The sequence below is a fragment of the Ascidia mentula genome, chromosome 9 (assembly GCF_947561715.1).
Source record: "Ascidia mentula chromosome 9, kaAscMent1.1, whole genome shotgun sequence".
Classification (NCBI taxonomy): Eukaryota; Metazoa; Chordata; class Ascidiacea; order Phlebobranchia; family Ascidiidae; genus Ascidia; species Ascidia mentula.
This window is the reverse complement of record NC_138574.1, coordinates 11920531-11940713: the sequence shown is the minus strand read 5'-3', so window position 1 is coordinate 11940713 and position 20183 is coordinate 11920531. Positions and strand designations below refer to the sequence as shown.

At 35.9% G+C, this 20183-nt stretch overlaps 1 protein-coding gene across 20 annotated transcripts in view; it reads left to right on the top strand.

The window, feature by feature from the left end:
• Window positions 1-22: 22 nt before the first annotated feature.
• Window positions 23-20183, top strand: part of LOC145912932 (uncharacterized) — a 100276-nt gene continuing 80115 nt past the window's right edge. For 14 of the 20 annotated variants that reach the window (XR_014403322.1, XM_083000388.1, XM_083000387.1 and 11 more), the window contains exons 1-44: window positions 23-156; window positions 654-794; window positions 1229-1360; window positions 1524-1736; window positions 1904-2043; window positions 2214-2340; window positions 3066-3208; window positions 3595-3763; window positions 3911-4028; window positions 4238-4385; window positions 4494-4660; window positions 4999-5024; window positions 5655-5759; window positions 5944-6117; window positions 6225-6308; window positions 6474-6650; window positions 6855-7043; window positions 7328-7510; window positions 7892-8047; window positions 8141-8317; window positions 8391-8561; window positions 8885-9136; window positions 9203-9289; window positions 9372-9476; window positions 9759-9941; window positions 10001-10116; window positions 10295-10580; window positions 10891-11006; window positions 11159-11273; window positions 11485-11724; window positions 11798-11968; window positions 12304-12549; window positions 12611-12697; window positions 12780-12884; window positions 13021-13209; window positions 13402-13584; window positions 13750-13932; window positions 13992-14107; window positions 14284-14569; window positions 14881-14996; window positions 15149-15263; window positions 15637-15752; window positions 15934-16219; window positions 16532-16647. Coding sequence is in view for 19 of the 20 variants with exons in the window: in XM_083000388.1 (XP_082856514.1) it covers window positions 108-156; window positions 654-794; window positions 1229-1360; window positions 1524-1736; window positions 1904-2043; window positions 2214-2340; window positions 3066-3208; window positions 3595-3763; window positions 3911-4028; window positions 4238-4385; window positions 4494-4660; window positions 4999-5024; window positions 5655-5759; window positions 5944-6117; window positions 6225-6308; window positions 6474-6650; window positions 6855-7043; window positions 7328-7510; window positions 7892-8047; window positions 8141-8317; window positions 8391-8561; window positions 8885-9136; window positions 9203-9289; window positions 9372-9476; window positions 9759-9941; window positions 10001-10116; window positions 10295-10580; window positions 10891-11006; window positions 11159-11273; window positions 11485-11724; window positions 11798-11968; window positions 12304-12549; window positions 12611-12697; window positions 12780-12884; window positions 13021-13209; window positions 13402-13584; window positions 13750-13932; window positions 13992-14107; window positions 14284-14569; window positions 14881-14996; window positions 15149-15263; window positions 15637-15752; window positions 15934-16219; window positions 16532-16647 (6804 nt within the window). In the remaining variant the exon portion in view is untranslated. The remainder of the gene's footprint in view (window positions 157-653; window positions 795-1228; window positions 1361-1523; window positions 1737-1903; window positions 2044-2213; window positions 2341-3065; window positions 3209-3594; window positions 3764-3910; window positions 4029-4237; window positions 4386-4493; window positions 4661-4998; window positions 5025-5654; window positions 5760-5943; window positions 6118-6224; window positions 6309-6473; window positions 6651-6854; window positions 7044-7327; window positions 7511-7891; window positions 8048-8140; window positions 8318-8390; window positions 8562-8884; window positions 9137-9202; window positions 9290-9371; window positions 9477-9758; window positions 9942-10000; window positions 10117-10294; window positions 10581-10890; window positions 11007-11158; window positions 11274-11484; window positions 11725-11797; window positions 11969-12303; window positions 12550-12610; window positions 12698-12779; window positions 12885-13020; window positions 13210-13401; window positions 13585-13749; window positions 13933-13991; window positions 14108-14283; window positions 14570-14880; window positions 14997-15148; window positions 15264-15636; window positions 15753-15933; window positions 16220-16531; window positions 16648-20183) is intronic. The other 6 variants (XM_083000389.1, XM_083000398.1, XM_083000396.1 and 3 more) reach the window with 6 other exon arrangements.

The following is a 20183-nucleotide window of genomic DNA, read 5'->3' as shown; positions in this document are numbered from 1 at the left end:
ATTAACATATTGTTATGGGAAGCAGGGAAACAGATAAGCAAAAAAAGAATTGTTCATTCCCAACAAAATACTGACATTCTGCGGTCTCTTGAGTTTAATTCCTCAGGATGAAGACTTGGATATGGGTTGTCTTGCTGTTAAAGTCACTTTTCAGCCGTAAGTAAACCACAGATAAACCAACTTTTGATTTTCCGTTTACACGAATTGATTATAGCCTGAATTTTCGCGACGATAGCAAGATGTTTAAGTTTGAAGTGAAGACGGATATTGGTTTAGTTTATCTCCTTGAACATTAAGTGATTTCAACAAAAACTGGCTACACAACCTAAAGTGCTTTATGCCATAAGAGCCTGTACTTGGATCAAGTAGAGGTTTGGGGGAAATAATTTTGTTTCTTTTATCACACAAGTACAAGCAATGAACTATTCATTGAAACCGAGTGCAGCGATACTAAATTATTACTTTAATTTGTGTATAAGCTGCAGACAGATGGCCACTGTTTCGACCTAAAAGGTCTCATCAGTGCAGCTGGTGTACACAAATTCATATTATTGGCTCCACATGCTTATCATATTACTTTAATGTTACGCTGACCACTTGGCAAATTGAAGACAGGGAATAATAAAAATTTTCAATATCCCTATTGTCAGCAGGTAGCAGCGCAACAGGGCCGTGTTCTAACAACAAGTTTCGATGTCCAAACAGTGATCTTTGTTTAAGCGTCGACAAAGTGTGTGATGGCGTTGGAGATTGCAGCAACAACGAGGATGAATCATATGTCTTTGCCAGATGCGGTATAAAGTTTACTTTTGAAGATAAATAACTCATATCAAAGTAAATTATTAAGTTAAGTTTTTCATTTCGGAAAATAAGTTTATGCTCTTCAAGTTTGTGGAAAATTACCAGCATATTGCTGAAAATTCCAATACAACAGCTGGGGGCGTTTTTGGGCTGGTGCTGTGTGTTACACTTTGTTTCGAAAGTCTAATTAAGTTATCATAAAGTCAATGTCTCGCATGCAAAGAATATTTTACACCCAAAGAAAATCATTGTTTTTTTTCTGGAATACAATTATGTTTTAGGCCAGAATTATAGGTAATGTCAAGCACATTGCCCCAAAGTTTTATTTGATGTGATCATCCTGGACATACGCCCCTGTAATGAACAAAAGTGGAGTGCGTGAAGTGTTTATGTCATCTAGCGCAACTATAGGAAAAATATGTTATAGGTCCATGTCCAGGAAGAAACGAGAGTTTGGCGGGTTATCCATGCCGAAAAGCTTGTGTGCATAACAGGGAGTGTAAAGGAAGGAAACGATGTGCTTGTGACGGTCACTGTGGGATGTCCTGCTTTAATCCAAGTGAGAATGACGAATGTTTATCTAGAGAGAAAAAGTTTATAAAAAGGCGCTGAGAACCATTACACCAACCAACATTTTAATAACGCCCCGATGGAAATATCAAATTAAAAGTCAATTTTGATAGTTTCTGTTCAAGTAATGTCATTTGTTAATTATTGTTAAGTGGCCATCTGTGGGAATTCGCCACCACCGGCTAGAGGCAGTGTGGGTTACAGTGTGGTGCGTTTCGTTGACCGTGGTTTGGTTCAAGTGAATTCAAACTTTAGACACGGTGACTTCGTTGAATATGCGTGCCCTCCGGGAATGACACCTATTGGTCCCCAGGTTTTCTGCAATTCAAGAAAACAATGGACACGAGCTGATGTAAATTGTACAGGTAACGTGACAACAAAATCAATTTTAACCTAAATGTGGATGGTTTGGCAAAAGGATTCGAACGTAAAAGTTATACGGTAGTAATTTTGAATAAAGCAAACATAACATGTTTCCATTGTTTTTTAATAACTTTAGTGTTGTTTTCCTTATTAAACGTAATTCTAACAGATCTAAAGATTTGTGGCCAATCAAATGTTATCAACACAATCGTACATGAGCGCGGTTTCGGGCGAGTAGTCGGAGGAATATCGGTAAAACAACACACTTGGCCATGGCAGGTGCTCATCATGACAAACCTTTCCACACAAGTAAGTTACTTTTCAGTTCTTTGTCATTGTGCTACATGAAATGTCTCGAACTTTATCTCCGGAAACAGTTACTGCTTATTAAGCACATTGCGTGAAAGACAACTATACAAAAGACAACTGAAATTTATTATCAACAATATATTACCTAGATTTGATTTTTGTATTTGTAGTTGTTCGATGATCGCAGTATAATGGGTGGCGGATCGCTTATTAACCAGCAGTGGATTCTCACAGCAGCTCACGTGTTTGACAAATATGAAGACATCGAACATATCGAAGATTTGGTTCTCGCCGTAGGTTAGTTAACACCGTACTTTTATTCAGCTAAGTAAGAATAAATAACGTTTATTCAACTTTCTTTGGGAACAGTTTTAATTGTGGTCGTCAATGTGCATCCAAAAGCATGCAATAAATCATGTTGATGCAACTTTTATTTTTCAAAAAGACCGCCAGGTGATTTAAATTAAATCCTCAGATTTCGTTTGAGATTTCTTTTTATTTTGCAACAACATATTCTCCAAGTGTCGGGAGTCAGCTTATAACAACGCCGTGAGCAATATCCACCAACAGGAAACCTCCGATTGGTGCACTGCGAGAATTGCGTTGCTCCTTGCTGAACGTTGTGTGCCGCCAACTTCGCCGATATTTCGCCATTGACGTTTATTACATCCGCCATCACAAGATATTAAATTGCACAGCGCATGGTGTTGACGAGCGCTGTGCAATTTGGTTATCTCGTTGTCTTTTTACTGTTATAGGATGAACTATGCAATAGTTTTCGGTACATCTTGTACCAAGTGAGAGGCCAGTGTGCCTCTGCAGTCTTTGAAAATAATTCGTCTTTACAAATACAGTTGTGCATTTAAAGATCTTCTACTTATTTAGTTTAATTATGTTTGTTCAAGAGAATTGTGACCTTAATATAAAAAAAAACATGCCAGTGACACGTGCTGTGGGGGCATTCCTCTGATAGGTCCTACATCGTTACATAACTTTGATGTTAAACCGATAATTATTGACAGGTGTTTACGAACGCCCCAGTTCGATAGAAAATTTGGACTCTGCAGTTGAACTGTTTACACCAAGGAAAATATATCTTCATCCAAGATTTGATCGACCGATTCGTGGGTGGCTGAGAATCAATTATGATTACGATATTGCTTTGGTGAGTTTATTAAAACGGGTTTGTACGTTTACTTTGATCATACTTTATGAAAAAAGTTTATTGGATGTAAACTTATCCTGTAAATATTGTGTTCTTGCTTTCCGTGACAAACATTATGTCAGTACAATGAAGGGTACGTTCTAGGCACTATTATCGTCTTTAAAGTTGGAAAAATTTCGTGCGTGACGTAAACCAATGTGTACAGTAAAATATTTGGTTATTATACGATTCACCTGACCCATTTAATGTTTTGATTTGAGATTAAAGAGAAATAAGATGCGCGTAAACGTATCTCCTACAGCTTTTGGCATTCTCTACATGAAGTATACCAAAGGTACTTTTCTTATGAAACGTACAGGATTATCCAAACGGACCTCCGTTTTTAGATTAGAATCGGAGTCTCGCTTCGTTTTTTACGTAATGAATCGGATTGGTTCGCCACAAAAGAAAGGCCGAAATTCAATGGAACAATCCCCTTATCTCCGTACATTCGTCCCGTGTGTCTTCCTTGGAGTAATCTTTCAAACAGAACCATCATACACAGTAACGGACTAAGTATGTCCAACAATTTTCTTCAGCTGCCTGTCGTAAAATATGTTAAATTCTAACCGCGCTTTCCCCTTTTTTAACTCAGCTTTTTTAACATTTACCATTTTTTAAATTTAGAATGTCTTTCACGTAATAACGGGTTGCACTTTACAGGTGAAAGAGAAAACAGAACAACAGTCGTAGTAACTGGATTTGGACACACTAATTATCAAAGTCAAACCATACCAAACATTCTGCAGCAAACCACGCAAGAACTACAACCAGATGCAGTGTAAATACCACTCGTCACTTTATACAAAAAAGCTAAATATGTTTGTGTCCTATAATAACAGACAATATGTATGAAAATATTCCATTTTTACATTTATGGCCTTTTTCCAAGAGTTTGGTAACGATTTGTTCGTCTAAAGTATTATTGTGGTTAAAAATAACTTCATCAATCAAGACAAAGACGATACTTTTTATTGCTGTTTTGATCAGGTGTCGTCAAGGAATCCAACGTCACACGCGAACAACAAGACAGGCTTTGAGTTACACGAACCGCATGATTTGTGCCAGATCTCCAACAACTGCAAGAACTCTGTCTGACGCGTGTACTGGAGACAGTGGTGGGCCGCTCATAAACCAAGTAATGCTTTATTTTATAAAGTTTCTTGAAATGCCTAATGGAACTCTTTGGTATACGTATGAAGTTTAAATACAAATGTTTGTTTATTTGTTTAAAATCTTGTAACAGCGCTTGGATTCCCAAACTGGCGAAAGTTATTGGACACAAATGGGGATTGTCAGTTTTGGAATTGAATGTGCTCTTAGGGATGAAACAGATGGCTTTGTGTATCCTGGCTACTACGCAGATGTTGCGCAGATGCAGAGCTGGATTGAAGAAACGATCAACGGTTCTAAGTAAAAACTTTGTTCAATTCCTAGTTTATTGTGTGTTGTGAAGATAAAAGAATTATGTCTGCAATTAACCTGACAACAAGTATATGTTGAGTTAGTTTTATCAATGGAAAAACAAGCAAAACTTACCAATTGCAAATAGCTTCCAGTAAAAATGTTTTTTTAACTTTAAGCGGTTAAACCGTACAATATGCATTGAGCAAATCCACCATTTTTTGTGATTTTTGGTGTTATAGGAAATGCTAGAAATGTCGCAGAGAAATTTCTGAGATTTGCATGTTATCGAATCATGGCCGAGGTTGTGCTCTTTCATAACAAAAAATGTTTTTGTTTCGTTGCAGGATTGGCCGTAAATCACATCACCGAAGTAAGTCACAAATTACGTCACACACATATAGATAAAAGTGCTCTTTGTTCGCACATTATCAGCTTATCTCTTCTGATCGATACTTAGTGTAAGTGAGGTTGGGCCTTATGCACGGGATAGAGATAATTAACTAAAAGAGGCGTTTTGTTTTCATACAGTTTTGTTGGTCATGCTTAAAATTGAAATTTATCAAATAACTCTATAAAATCAGATTAACTAATTGCAAATGACTGGTCTTTGCCCAGGAAATTACAAGTTTTCTTGAAAACAGACACAATGCGCCCAAACCTCCATTCAAGGAGTTCATTTGCCTATTTGAATAAATAAATTTGTAAATTTTTGCCTTGCCAATAATTGTCAACAGTACCAGTTAAACTATATAACTGTGTTTAGGCTGTTGAACATATCTGTGCAAGCAAAATACAGTTTAAATACTTTTTTTATTTGCCTTCCTATTCTTACTGTTTATCTGCAAATATCTGTGCTTAAGTTCTAAAAATAGATGTCTCAATAAAAAAATATTTAATGTGAAGATTAGTGTCACAGTGATAATATCACGCAATTACAAATACGCGACAGCACCACTTTAGATTGCAATTTTCACAATGTCTGGTTTATGTTTGGCTATAGCGGAAATTGCATGCACTGTTCCAAAGAGAAGAAAAAACGCCTACCCAAATACCACAAAACCAGCATTCAGTCCAGGACAAGCTGTCAACTATGTTTGTTTTACAGGTAAAAGTTTACGACAGGCTACTTTGTTTGCTGTGTTTACGTTAGTCAGATAAACATACAAAGATAAACATCGAATCTTTACAAATAACCAAGTTAAACTCAAGTCACGTAAAGCATTAAAAACTAATTGTATTTGAAGCAATATCAGTTTTCTTAAAAAACCTTTAACCTTGTTTATTATTAGGTTATGATTCATCTGGAGATGCAAATGTGTATTGCCGAGCTGACGGCACGTGGTCGAGGTCGAACCATTTTTGCGGCAAAGTTTCTTGTCCAATACCAGAGGATCCAGAAAACGGTCGTGTGGTCGGGAGTGACTACTCTTTTGCCGCTGCAATAACTTATGAGTGCAACCCCGGTTAGCTATATGCTTATTTACTATAAAGCTTAGAGTAAACAAAACTTCTATTAATATATGCGTCCACAATTTGCGAAAAAAAGTATTTTATTTCATTCGTTATTTAGGATATGAAAAAGTTCCCCCAAACAAATCACCTCGACGCTGTGGAGCCGATAGAGAATGGACGGGAACCGCACAGTCATGTGAAAGTAAGAATACAAACATGCTAAGTTTTGTCTTTCCTTTTCACTGATGATCTTTTGAAAGCTGCAAATTTCAAAAGAAAACCAGATTAAACCTACAAAATTGGATAGTTTCATTTCTAACCTTCTACAGTTGTATTTTGCACCTGATAAAGTGAAATATATTTTAAGTAAGGCGATGTAATGCTCCTGATGCGCCACCAAATGGCCGAGTGGATGACCGCGGCGTAGATTACGTCTTCGGGTCACGTGTTCGATTTGTCTGCAACGAGGGATTTCGAAACACTGGAAGCTCATTTGCTGTTTGTAATGCCGATGCCATCTGGGAAGGGTCTGCCAATTGCCATGGTAACTGCTATCAACCAACTATTAAGATAAACACGTATTTTATTATTGTCGTTTTCTCAATAGTTCATTTGGATTGCGACTTTGAAAAAACCAACACCATACAGTGTCTAAAATTTGATGTGATGTCTAATCACAAAATATTTAAAAACTTAATGCATGAGAAATTTTTTATCCTGTAATTTTTAAAGAAATATTGTTTTTCAGTTAAGAAATGTCCCCCAATACACCACTTACAGAATGGTGAAATGCAGCCAAGTTTACAGACAGGTGTGGGCCATCCAATGGGAACCTCAGTTGCTTTCACATGCTTGCATGGTTATCGGTTAGAAGGCGCAAACCACATTGAGTGTTTACCAACAGAAAAATGGTCAAGTTCACAACCCAGCTGTGTTGGTTGGTTATTTTTTTTCTGATTTGATTTAATTTAAATGCTAGTATGCAACTGTACTGGTTATGGCATGTAGATTTACCACAAACATGGAAACATTTACGGTATTCCAGTAGGTTAAAATTTGTCAGCTTGTTATTTAAGACAAATATATTTCGCTTTGAACAGCATCATCAGTGTATAAAATGCAGAACAACAAGAGATTAAAAACAAAAGAGCCTCAGTGCTTGCAAGAATTAGCAGATTTATTTCACAATTTTCATTCACAGAAATAATTATTGATTTGCAGAAGTAAAATGTAATAATTTTGGTGTGCGAAATGGCCGCCTTGTTCCATTGCAACATGTGTATGCTATCAACTCTGTGGTTCGAGTTGAATGCAACAATGGATATAGACTTCAGGGTCAGGGAAATGTCACATGCACCATTAAAGGAACTTGGTTTCCTCAACCTCTTTCTTGTGATCCAATTCGTAAGTATAACTTAAAGACAAGAATTTGCTTGTTGGCATTGACTACATGGTTAGAATGTTTAAACAGAAACATTCTGACCTTGCAATCAAATTTACTTTTGCGTTATTTTTATTTGTCCAGTTCTAAATCTCTCATTGCTTACTGATTGATGGGTACAGCCTGCACAGTCAGAGTTTATGTGCACTAATAATGAATTAGTGTTGAAAGTATCAGTATACTACAAGCTAACTAGAAAATTCTTAGGTTTTTCATATGCACTTGAAGTAATGTATTTTCCACCAAAATTGACAAATTAAACAAATAGCTACATGCTTAGTTTTGTTTCAATTACTTTACTATGTCCTCACAATTCTATAAAAAAACACTTAATGTTTTTTTAGCTTGTAGCCATCTTGCACCACCTACTGGTGGTTCCATCACCCATCGGAGTGAAAGTATGGTAACTTTTGCATGTGACAATACCTTGCGATTAGTTGGTGCCCGAAGTGTTCGTTGTCATTTGGGTAAATGGTCTGCACAAACTCCAACTTGTGAAGGTATTGCATAGAAGTAACCAAGAATTTTATGCAATGTACATTGTTAACCACACAGTACAACGCCTGTTTACCAAAATTGGTCTTTTTGGGTAGTCACATGGAACAGTTGGGGTAAATGGAACTTATGGGGTCCTTGCACTTCCAAATGTGGCTCAGGGTTTCAATTAAGGAGAAGGGAATGTCCGAATTCACCTCCCAATACTGTCATGTGCAGGGGGAAAAATGTAGAAAGAAAACACTGTGAAAATGAACCATGCAGTCCATTATCAGGTGTTGTTTTTATTATTTCACAATTCATATAGACTACAATAACATATCTGATACCAAATGTTTGTTGTTTCAGATCCAAGTTCCACTTTCTTTTATGATGGAAAAGAGTATTTGTTTTTTGACGAGAAAAAAAGCCAGCCACAGGCCAAAGTTCACTGTAAAAGTTATGGTGCTAGCATGGTCATGATAAAAACAAAAGATGTATTTTTAGCCATTGGAGATCATATGAACTCCACACTATATGGTAAGTGTTTATGCTTTTTTGAAAATTTAAGGCCAACTTTTAAAAAAAAAACATTTTTTGGTAATTATTTAAAAATAATATATTTATCAACAAAATTTAACAATAGTTATCAATATTTAAAACATAAAAAAGCTCCTACTTGTGCAAGATTACCAGTTTTCAAAGGGAAGTTGAGTATAAAGATAGGTTTTTTGATAACGTAACTTTGTTAACAAAAATCTAAATACCTTTATATATAATTTGACAAAGGTGAAAAAAATACGTTATATGTTTTTTCAATGTCCAAGATTTTTCAAAAGATAAACCTCATTGTTTTGTTTAAGATTTTTATTGGATTGGGTTGAGGCATAGATGTATTAAATATTTTAAATATTGGAGATGTAAACGTTACTGGTCGGACAACAGTGTTTATGAACAAAAAAATTGGCGTTCACGAGTTGTTCTTCCGTCTAATGGTTATTGCACCTCCATGTCTACTCGCAAGAGTGGCTGGATTCAAACGCCCAATTGGACAAAGACGCAGCATTGGAAAAACGGAGTCTGCTCATATCCTCAAAAAATTCTCTGTGAAAGAGGTTTTTCTAACGACCACTTTTCCAATATATTAGATTTATGTTACATTTTAAAAACATTCTTTTAAGACTGTCCGTGTCTGAATGGTGGACAATGTAATGCATCAGGTTCTTGCGTCTGCCCTGTGGGCTACACAGGTGTACACTGTAAAAGCAGTAAGTTAAATTTCATTGTTATACTATTGCAGCATTAAACACAATTTTTATACCAACTGAATTTCCTTTCTTATCATTTCAGGTATAAGTTTTTGTGCTTCCTTGCCGTGTTTGAATGGAGCTACATGTCATGAAAACAGCACATGTCAGTGCCTTCCTGGATTTTATGGCACTTTTTGTGAGCTAGGTGCTGCTTTATTAGCAAGTTTAAAAAGAAAAACTAGACTTTGTATGTATATTTACAAATTTTATTTTTCATTGGTTTTCACAACTGTAAAGACATCCTTTTTTATTGATTTTCACCAGTTTAAATATTGTTCTCATTCTCCTTCCTATTTTTACTGTTGCTCTGCAAATATCTGTGCCTAACTTTAATATTTAGATTTAAATCTTATGCCGGTTTAAATCAACTTAGTTAACAGAAATGTTTTTTTTGCCAGAAATTATTTCTTGTTGTTAATGTTTGCAGTTTTTCAGTGCAGTTTGGTAAACAATCCTGCAAACGGTTTTTTCCTTTTTCTTGACCAAGAGTCATTGAATCGACAAATTGGAGCACGAATGAAGTTAAATTGCAGTAAAGGTTATCGACCGACTACAGAACACATTACATGTGAAGCAGGCGGGTGGTCTGATCCTCAAACAACCTGTAAACGTAGGTTATGAGGCAACAAACCCTAAAGAACTTTCACTGTAGTGTTTTTTACTTATCAGTTACGCCTTGTCTGTTGGAAGCCACTTTTTTGTCAGACGGGGTTGAAGTTGTTGGATATGAAAATGTTTCATTAGATGAGGAGTGGATTTCTGGTGGTGAAAGTATCACATTACAAGTAGGTAGATGTTTTTAACAATATTGAAAATATTTCCCTTGTATGATAATAAAAAAGGTTATTGTCTTTAATTAGTTGAATCACAGTTTTTGTCAATACAGAGGGTTTCGCAAAATAATTCCACAGGTTTGAGAAAATTTTTTTATTAAAATCAACTCCAAAACACAATTTGTTGCAGTGTTCTGATCCAGAAAAAGACTTAATAGGCGTGAGGAAATATCATTGTGGGCCTGAAGGATTGTGGGATGTCCACCCCAATAATGCTTCATGCCACGCCCCTTGCCCTCCACTTGAAACGCCAAGCAATGGTCGCTTGGAGTTTCTGGATTATCATGAAAACAGCACAGACAGATGGAAATATGGATCAAGGGTGCGGGTGATCTGTGCGCCAGGATACAAAACACCTGCATACAATGAAATACATTGCACAGATGGGTGGTCACATGAAATTCCATCATGTCAAGGTGTTTTTGCGATTTGTCAGTAGAAATGTATTTGAAAGTTGACAGGTGTAAATGACACAGCGGAGGTATAAAAATATAAAAAAAAGATTAGGAATTTTAAGCCTTTAAATCCTACCTTTCCTTTGATATTTAAACACTTATACGCCTGCAAGGAAGTTTTTGTTGCTCTCTAAATGGAATAACTTTAATTCCCCTGTATTTAAGTTTATGTACTGGAATGCTCTTACGAAAACACACCCTTAATTATTTATGTTGTTGAAAATGTATTTAATTTGCAAAATATAACGATAACAAACACTTTCGTTTTTAGGGCGACCCTGTGTGTTTTATTACAACGATTTATCACGTGATGTAGACGTAGTTGGAGTAGAATTGAAAACTGATGACGAAAAACTTAGGAAAGTTGGAAAATCCATTGAACTGCGAGTAATTCATTCATTTATTTTTTGGTTGTTGAACCCAGTTGTAATACAAGACATCAGGAGTTTTTTCAGTTAATTTGCGGCCTCTTTGTTTCTAAAAACTAGTCTTTGAAGTTATGTTAGCTGAACGACATTTTCTTGTTATTTCAACTTTAGTGTAAAAACCCCTCTCTTCAACTTGCCGAGGGTCACCCCCCTACAATAACCTGTTTGCCAGGAATGTTGTGGACTTTCGATTATACCTCGTATGAGTGCGTCAAACGTCCCTCTGGTGAGAATGGTTTTCTGTGGTTGTTTTTCACTAGTAGGCGTAGCTTTATTCTTGGTGTTTTGTGTTGCATTCTACATTACATGCTTGCTCCCAGAAATTAGTACAATTATCTTCCTTTAACCTCTTGCCAGTATCACCTGCTGTATAAAAAAATTATGTCAATTTAATGTTATGTTTTGTAGAAAATAAACTGACTCACCTTTACTGTTAGTCAATTCAGAAATACCAGCTGAACCTAACCAAATTGTGCCAATACCACAACCACCATTGCAACCAATGTGGAACAGTTGGGGTGAATGGAGCTTATGGGGTCCTTGCACTTCCACATGTGGCTCAGGGTTTCAATTAAGGAGAAGGGAATGTCCGAATTCACCTCCTAATACTGTCATGTGCAGGGGGGAAAATGTAGAAAGAAAACACTGTGAAAATGAACCATGCAGTCCATTATCAGGTGTTGCTTTTATTATTTCACAATTCATAGAGACTACAATAACATATTGGGTACCAAATGTCTGTTGTTTCAGATCCCAGTTCCACTTTCTTTTATGATGGAAAAGAGTATTTGTTTTTTGACGAGAAAAAAAGCCAGCCACAGGCCAAAGTTCACTGTAAAAGTTATGGTGCTAGCATGGTCATGATAAAAACAAAAGATGTATTTTTAGCCATTGGAAATAATATGAACTCCACACCATACGGTAGTGTTTATGTGTTTTTTTTTAATTTTTAGGCCAACTTTCTTTTTAAAGAAAAACATTTTTTGGTAGTTATTGACAAATAACATTTGAATCAGTAAAAGTTAACAATAGTTATATTAATGATTCAAATATGAAAAAGGCCTACTTGCACAAGATTACCAGTTTCCACAGGGAAGTTAAATATGAAAATAGTTTTTTTGATAACACAACTTTGTTTAATACAAACATTTAAATACCTTAAAATAGAATTTGACAAAGATGAATAAAAAAAATCTGTGTCATGTTTTTCAATGTCCAAGATTTTTTGAAAGATAAACCTCATTGTTTTGTTTAAGATTTGTATTGGATTGGGTTGGAGCAAAGATATGATCAACACACTAACAGATGGAAACTTTACTGGTTGGACAACAGTGTTTATGAATTTGAAAAATGGCATTCAGGAGTTGTTCGTCGGTCTGGTGGTTCTTGCACCTCCATGTCTACTTACAAGTGTGGCTGGATTCGAACGCTCATTTGGACAACGTCGCAATGTTGGAGACATGGAGACTGCTCACATCCTAAAAAAATTCTCTGTGAAAGAGGTTTTTCAAATGAACACTTTTCCAATAGATTTATGTTATATTTTAAAAACATTCTTTTAAGACTGTCCGTGTCTGAATGGTGGACATTGTAATGCGATAGGTTCTTGTGTCTGCCCTGCGGGCTACACAGGTGTACACTGTGAAAGCAGTAAGTTCAATTTCGTTGTTATACTATTGTAGCATGAAACACAATTTTTATACCATGTGAATTTCCATTCTTATCATTTCAGGTATAAGTTTTTGTGCTTCCTTGCCATGTTTGAATGGAGCTACATGTCATGAAGACAGCACATGTCAGTGCCTTCCTGGATTTTATGGCACTGTTTGTGAGCAAGGTGCTGCTTTATTAGCAAGTTTTTAAAACCAAACTAGACTTTGTATGTATACTACAAATTTTATTTTTTATTGATTTTCACAAATGTAAAGACATTCTTTTTTATTGATTTTTACCACATCAACTCTTTGATTTAGTGCTCACATGTCCAGAATTACAAAATCCACCAAATGGTAGCATACAGTACATGGAAACGCAAGCTTCAGGCTTTGAATTTGGAACCACAATTTTTGTAAGTTGTGATGAAGGTTATCTTCCCAGCGAGAATAAAGTCATCACATGCACAGAAAGGGGAGACTGGTCAGATGAGTTACCGAGATGTGTTTGTAAGTAACACATTGAATAAACTATGTTGTGGTACTTTTAGCCTATACATAACATAGACATAAATATTTTTTATAAATTTTTCTATCAATGAAAATGCTTTAATTTGTGTGCTACAATTAATTAGATCATTGTTGGCTACAGTGGCCACCACTTGTCATTTTGCAAGAAATACCTATTTCCTTTGCCTTTAGCCAGTAGTTGTAATGAATTACCTCTCCCTGAAAATGGAAGACTATTGTATAATGGCCGGGATTTGTATGTAAATGATGTTGGAACACAAGTAACAGTGCAATGCAATGAGGGTTATCAACCCAACATTCCTGAAAGTCTGTGTACTGAAGATGGTTGGACTAATGCAGCTCCAAGTTGCGATGGTAAGTAAAATTGGTTGTAATGATATAATAAAGGGTAGGTTAATATCCTTGTTGAAATGTTATGCGTTGGTATTTAGATTTAAATGTTATGCCGGTTAAAATCAACTTAGTTTACACAAATGTTCTTTTTTGTCAGAATTTATTTCTTGTTGTTAATGTTTGCAGTTTTTCGGTGCAGTTTGCTAAACAAACCTGCCAACGGTTTTTTCCTTTTTCTTGACCAAGAGTCAGTGAATCGACAAACTGGAGCAAGAATAAAGTTAATTTGCCGTAAAGGTTATCGACCGACTACAGAATACATTGTATGTGAAGCAGGCGGGTGGTCTGATCCTCAAACAACCTGTAAACGTAGGTCATGAGGCAACAAATCCTGAAGAACTTTCAGTGTAGTGTTTTTTTCTTATCAGTTACGCCTTGCATGTTGGAAGCCACGTTTTTGTCAGACGGGGTTGAAGTTGTTGGATATGATAATGTTTCATTAGATGAGGAGTGGATTCCTGGTGGTGAAAGTATCACATTACAAGTAGGTAGATGTTTTTAACAATATTGAAAATATTTCCCTTGTATGATAATAAAAAAAGGTTATTGTCTTTAATTAGTTGAATAATAGTTTCTGTCAGTACAAAGGGTTTCGTAAAATAACTAAACAGGTTTGAGAACAAAATTTTCCAAACAACTGAGAAACACAATTTGTTGCAGTGTTCTGATCCAGAAAAAGACTTAATAGGCGTGAGGAAATATCATTGTGGGCCTGAAGGATTGTGGGATGTCAACCCCAATAATGCTTCATGTCACGCCCCTTGCCCTCCACTTGAAACGCCAAGCAATGGACGCTTGGAGTTCCTGGATTATCGTGAAAACAGCACAGACAGGTGGAAATATGGATCAAGGGTGCGGGTGATCTGTGCGCCAGGGTACGAAACACCTGCATACAATGAAATACATTGCATAGACGGGTGGTCACAAGAAATTCCAACATGTCAAGGTATTTTTGTGATTTATCAGTAGAAATGTATTTGAAAGTTGACGGGTGTAAATGACACAGCGGAGATATAAAAATATAAAGAAAAAGTTTAGGAATTTTAAGCCTTTAAATCCTACCTTTCCTTTGAAATTTCAACACTTATACGCCTGAAAGGAAGTTTTTGTTGCTCTCTGAATGGAATAACTTTAATTCCCCTGTATTTAGGTTTATGTACTGAAATGCTCTTACCAAAGCGCACCCTTAATTATTTGTGTTGTTGAAAATGTATTTCATTTCCGAAATATAACGATAAGAAACACTTTCGTTTTTAGGGCGACCCTGTGTGTTTTTTTACAACGATTTATCACCCGATGTAGACGTAGTTGGAGTAGAATTGAAAACTGATGACGAAAAACTTTTTAAAGTTGGAAAATCCATTGAACTGCAAGTAATTCATTCATTGATTTTTTGGTTGTTGAACCCAGTTGTAATACAAGGCATTGACAGTTTTTTCGGTTAATTTGCGGCCTCTTTGTTTCTGAAAACTAGGCTTTAAAGTTATGTTAGCTGAACGACATTTTCTTGTTATTTCAACTTTAGTGTAAAAACCCCTCCCTTCAACTTGCCGAGGGTCACCCCCCTACAATAACCTGTTTGCCAGGAATGTATTGGACTTTTGATTATACTTCGTATGAGTGCGTCGAGCGTCCCTCTGGTGAGAATGGTTTTCTGTGGTTGATTTTCACTAGTAGGTCTAGCTTTATTCTTGGTGTGGTTGAAAAAGCGATTAGCAACTTCGGTCAACGTCTGAACCATATACCTAGAATAAACCAAGATCAGGATTCGTGCCCAGGACATCCTGGTTTCTAATCCCAGTGTGATAAAAAATACTAATTAAACAAAAAAGAGAAGGTCAAACTCACACTATTTGCGATTTCTAGTTACTTCCTACACAAAAATCATATTATACGCGACCGGGCGAGTTTGAATCATATACTAAGTGTGTTGACCTCACAAATATTGTGTTTAAGTTTAGCCTAAATGGATATCTTGGTTGCCAACTTTCACTGTGGTGTTTTACTTATCAGTTACGCCTTGTCTGTTGGAAGCCACTTTTTTGTCAGACGGGGTTGAAGTTGTTGGATATGATAATGTTTCATTAGATGAGGAGTGGATTCCTGGTGGTGAAAGTATCACATTACAAGTAGGAAGATGTTTTTCACTACACTGAAAACATTTCCAATGATATGATAATAACAAAAAGGATATTTTCTTCAATTAGTTGAATAATAGTTTTTGTCAGTACAGAGGGTTTCTTCAAATAATTCCACAGGTTTGAGAACAAAATTTTCCTAAAATTAAATTAGAAACGCAATTTGTTGCAGTGCTCTGATTCAGAAAAAGACTTAATAGGCGTGAGGAAATATCATTGTGGGCCTGGAGGATTGTGGGATGTCAACCCCAATAATACTTCATGTCACGCCCCTTGCCCTCCACTTAAAACGCCAAGCAATGGTCGCTTGGAATTCCTGGATTATCATGAAAACAGCACAGATAGGTGGAAATATGGATCAAGGGTGCAGGTGATCTGTGCGCCTGGGTATAAAACACCTGTATATGATGAAATACATTGCACAGATGAGTGGTCACAAGAAATTCCATCATGTCAAGGTATTTTTGTGATTTGTCAGTGGAAATGTATTTGAAAGTTGACGGGTGTAAATGACACAGCGGAGGTATAAACATATAAAAAAAAAAGTTTAGGAATTTTAAACCTTTAAATTCTACCTTTCCGTTCATATTTCAACACATATACGCCTACAAGGAAGTTTTAGTTGATCTTTGAATGGAATAACTTTATTTCCCATGTATTTAAGTTTATGTACTGGAGTGCTCTTACGAACATGCACCCTATATTATTTATGTTGTTGAAAATGTATTTAATTTGCAAAATATAACGATAACAAACACTTTCGTTTTTAGGGCGACCCTGTGTGCTTTATTACAACGATTTATCACGTGATGTAGACGTAGTTGGAGTAGAATTGCAACCTGATGACGAAAAACTTTGGAAAGTTGGAAAATCCATTGAACTGCGAGTAATTCATTCATTTATTTTTTGGTTGTTGAACCCAGTTGTAATACAAGACATTGACAGTTTTTTCAGTTAATTTGCGGCCTCTTTGTTTCTGAAAACTAGGCTTTAAAGTTATGTTAGCTGAACGACATTTTCTTGTTATTTCAACTTTAGTGTAAAAACTCCTCTCTTCAACTTGCCGAGGGTCACCCCCCTACAATAACCTGTTTGCCAGGAATGTTGTGGACTTTCGATTATACTTCGTACGAGTGCGTCGAACATCCCTTTGGTGGTTTTCTGCGGTTGATTTTCACTAGTAGGCGTAGCTTTATTCTTAGTGTGGTTAAAAAAGCGATTAGCAACTTCGGTCAACGTCCGACCCATATACCTAGAAAACCATATTCCTAGAATCTGTTTACCCATATATATCTGTTTAATTGCAAGTGGGATGGTAAATCACAAACCGCATAACAGATTATTTTCGAAATATAAGCGCATAATCTGGATAATTGCAAAATATAAACGATTTTTTTCATTGAGCGAAATGCTGATTTCAATATGTTGCACAACCCAAGGTGTCTCTTGAATAATGGATTGCGCAAAAAATCATTGTATTTTTTTGCATTCTTGGACTTAAGTCGTGCTTTGTAATCATTGGCAACAAGAATTTTAATTAGTGAGCTTTACATACATCAATTTTGCAAACCAACATCTCTTAAATCTAATTTCAGTGATTTCTTGCACGATTCAACCTGATGATCTTCCAGATGGTGTGAGCGTGTCCGAAAACGGTCAAATGTTTCCTCCCGGCGCTCAAATTCACCTAAAGGTGTTAATTTAACACTTCAAATTATTAATGGTCTTCTTCGTTACCAACATACTAGTGTGATATTTCATATACTTTAATTTAAGGCACAGGTAGCCGAAATCGTCGTTAATTGCATTAAATCAGGTAGGATTGGTTTTAACGCTAAGTATATGACGGTGAATTCTCGTTAAACAGTGCACTGACCCTCTCGTTGACAAGTAAAGTATTTTTGTCTTTTACTTAAACTTGGATTTCTCGCCCTGTGCAAGCCAAATAGTATACAGATGTCTCTTGACTTCACCATTAGTTCGTTCTACCGACGACAAGCGCGCAACCTGTTTACGTGTGTTGCGTAACAATAAGTCTTAAGGAGGGACTTTTTTCCACTGTCAGCTCATTGAAATACAAACCCTAACCAGTGGGCACGTCAGTAAACCCACTCACTAAGTGGGTTGGTCACAGTGACAATTAATGAGACAGTAAAAAGCAAGAACAAAAAGCGACACATTGACTTTCTTGGCTTCGACAAAGGTTTTTAAACCGCAATTTTAACGGCAATTAAAATAATACAGCCACCTGAGTCACACGAACCGATGACAGGTCTAGCGCAATTATAGTGGATTAAATCTAAAATAAATAGCAAGGTTGACATTTTATGGCATTAAGAATGTGGTTTTTAACTTTCTTTACCTGGTGGCGCACTTATCCCCCAAAAATGTCATAACGACGCAATTGTTGACCTAAAGCCGAATTAGCCGATCATGGGTTTCAACCGGGATCGCTCATTAATCTGAAGGTATGCTTGTCCCATCTGCAAAACTGAACATAATGTCCCGTACTTAAATATTATACATCAAAAAGATATTTACTGCCCCCTTGACACTATTGTACGGTGTTATTTAGTGCATCAATGAAGATCTGGCTCTTGTTGGTGAGCCGGACCGGATTTGTGTGTTCGGTGGTTTTTGGGACACAGCTCTTAACTCAACATCGTGTCAAGAATACGCACCAGTTGATCCACATCAACCTGTCATTCCCAAGTGATAAAATATGAAGAAAATAGCTGTCGAAGTTTTTTTTTACATAAAAGAAAACGATCTTGTTATGCTTTAAAAGCATTTGCAATGCATAAACGATTAACTGCAATTGTATGTGATTAGTAAGTTCATGTTGCTTTTCTGAGCGATTGAAAATAAAGAAGACACATAATATGCCCCTGAGGAAGCGATTTAGGCAGTCTTCTCACAATGAATTTTTACTAGGTCATTTGTTAAGTGGTGACACTGACACAACATCACGAATCAGGGGATTTCTTGTGATTCAATTTTCCACATAAATGCCCTTCAACATTTTGATACTCTAGGTTTTCCACAACACCTTCAAACGAACTGCCTGACCAAAACCAATACTAAAACTGTCCAAAACAACTTAACACTGACCCCATACAAAACCCTTTGCATTGTGACAAAATTATTCTCAGTTACACAGCAGTTCAACAAGGACATTTACCGACCCAAAAAACGTATTATAACTACCAAAGCAATACACATAGGCTGCATATATACATATGGCATTCAACATGCCAGAACTGCTTGATATGATCCATGAAGCCGATTATCAAAACACCCGGAAGTGTCAAGGGTTTGAGAAATTTGTCAAAACATTAGGTAGCAGAGGATAGAAAAGTCGTTTAATTTGGACCACTTCGGTTCAAATCTTAAAAAATATAGATGTTCACCAAAAGAGTTATTAACAGGATTTGATAAATTATCATCTAAACTCTTTAAAAGCAAAAAACAGAATCCTGTTATTTTCATGTAGGGAATAATTAGTATTTGGAAATGTTGGAACAAGTGTTACACCCCTAGTGTATAATTTGGAACAGCAGCGTGTACAAATTGTAACACTTACAATCTATGCGATTTCTTTTCCACTCAGTTTCTAAGAAGTGATGGCAACTTTACATAAATATTTTGTCCCCATTATTTGTACATTTCCACAATATTTTATTTTATTCAATAAAAAAAAGAACAGAAAAATAATTGAAATAGCGAAAAAACCTTGAGAATAAAAAACAATAATATAATGCAAAGACTTTACAATACCAAATGCAAAAAATGAGACAGTAGATACAAACTGAGGTTGCAATTCTAGACCTACAAGATGCACTGTGTTAATAAAATACAGCTACTTTAACCATCTTCTTTACTGTAACAAGATGACTGGACCTTATTTTTATCTTCTTTATTCTGTATTTTTAAGTTTCCCAAATAATTTAAGATATTTTACTTTTCATTTTAATTACTATTTAAATCAACAGGTAGTTAAAAATAATGCTGAAAAACATATAGTTGATTGTTAGCTATATTTCAATAACAAATTTTATTCAGATATAACTAATATTATAGATCATGTGTAAAATGTGTTCTGATAATAATGAATACATAATTGATATCAGTTCCTGTGGCCCCGGACCAAATTACACACATCATACAGGTCCAAATTACACAACTTTCTACACATTTTTTCCACCTACTTTACTCTTGGAAAGCATCAGATTGGGCTTAATATACCGAAAGCAGTTACAGGTAAACAACGCAAAAATCATGCCCACTTGGATATACAACATACAGTTATGAAATAAAGTTTCATCTCTAAAACAAAAAAACTCTGAATTTCTTTCTGTAACTATCGGACTGCGAGAAGTTTCAGCTCGCCTGTCTTTCGCGTTTTATCAGATCTTCTTTCAA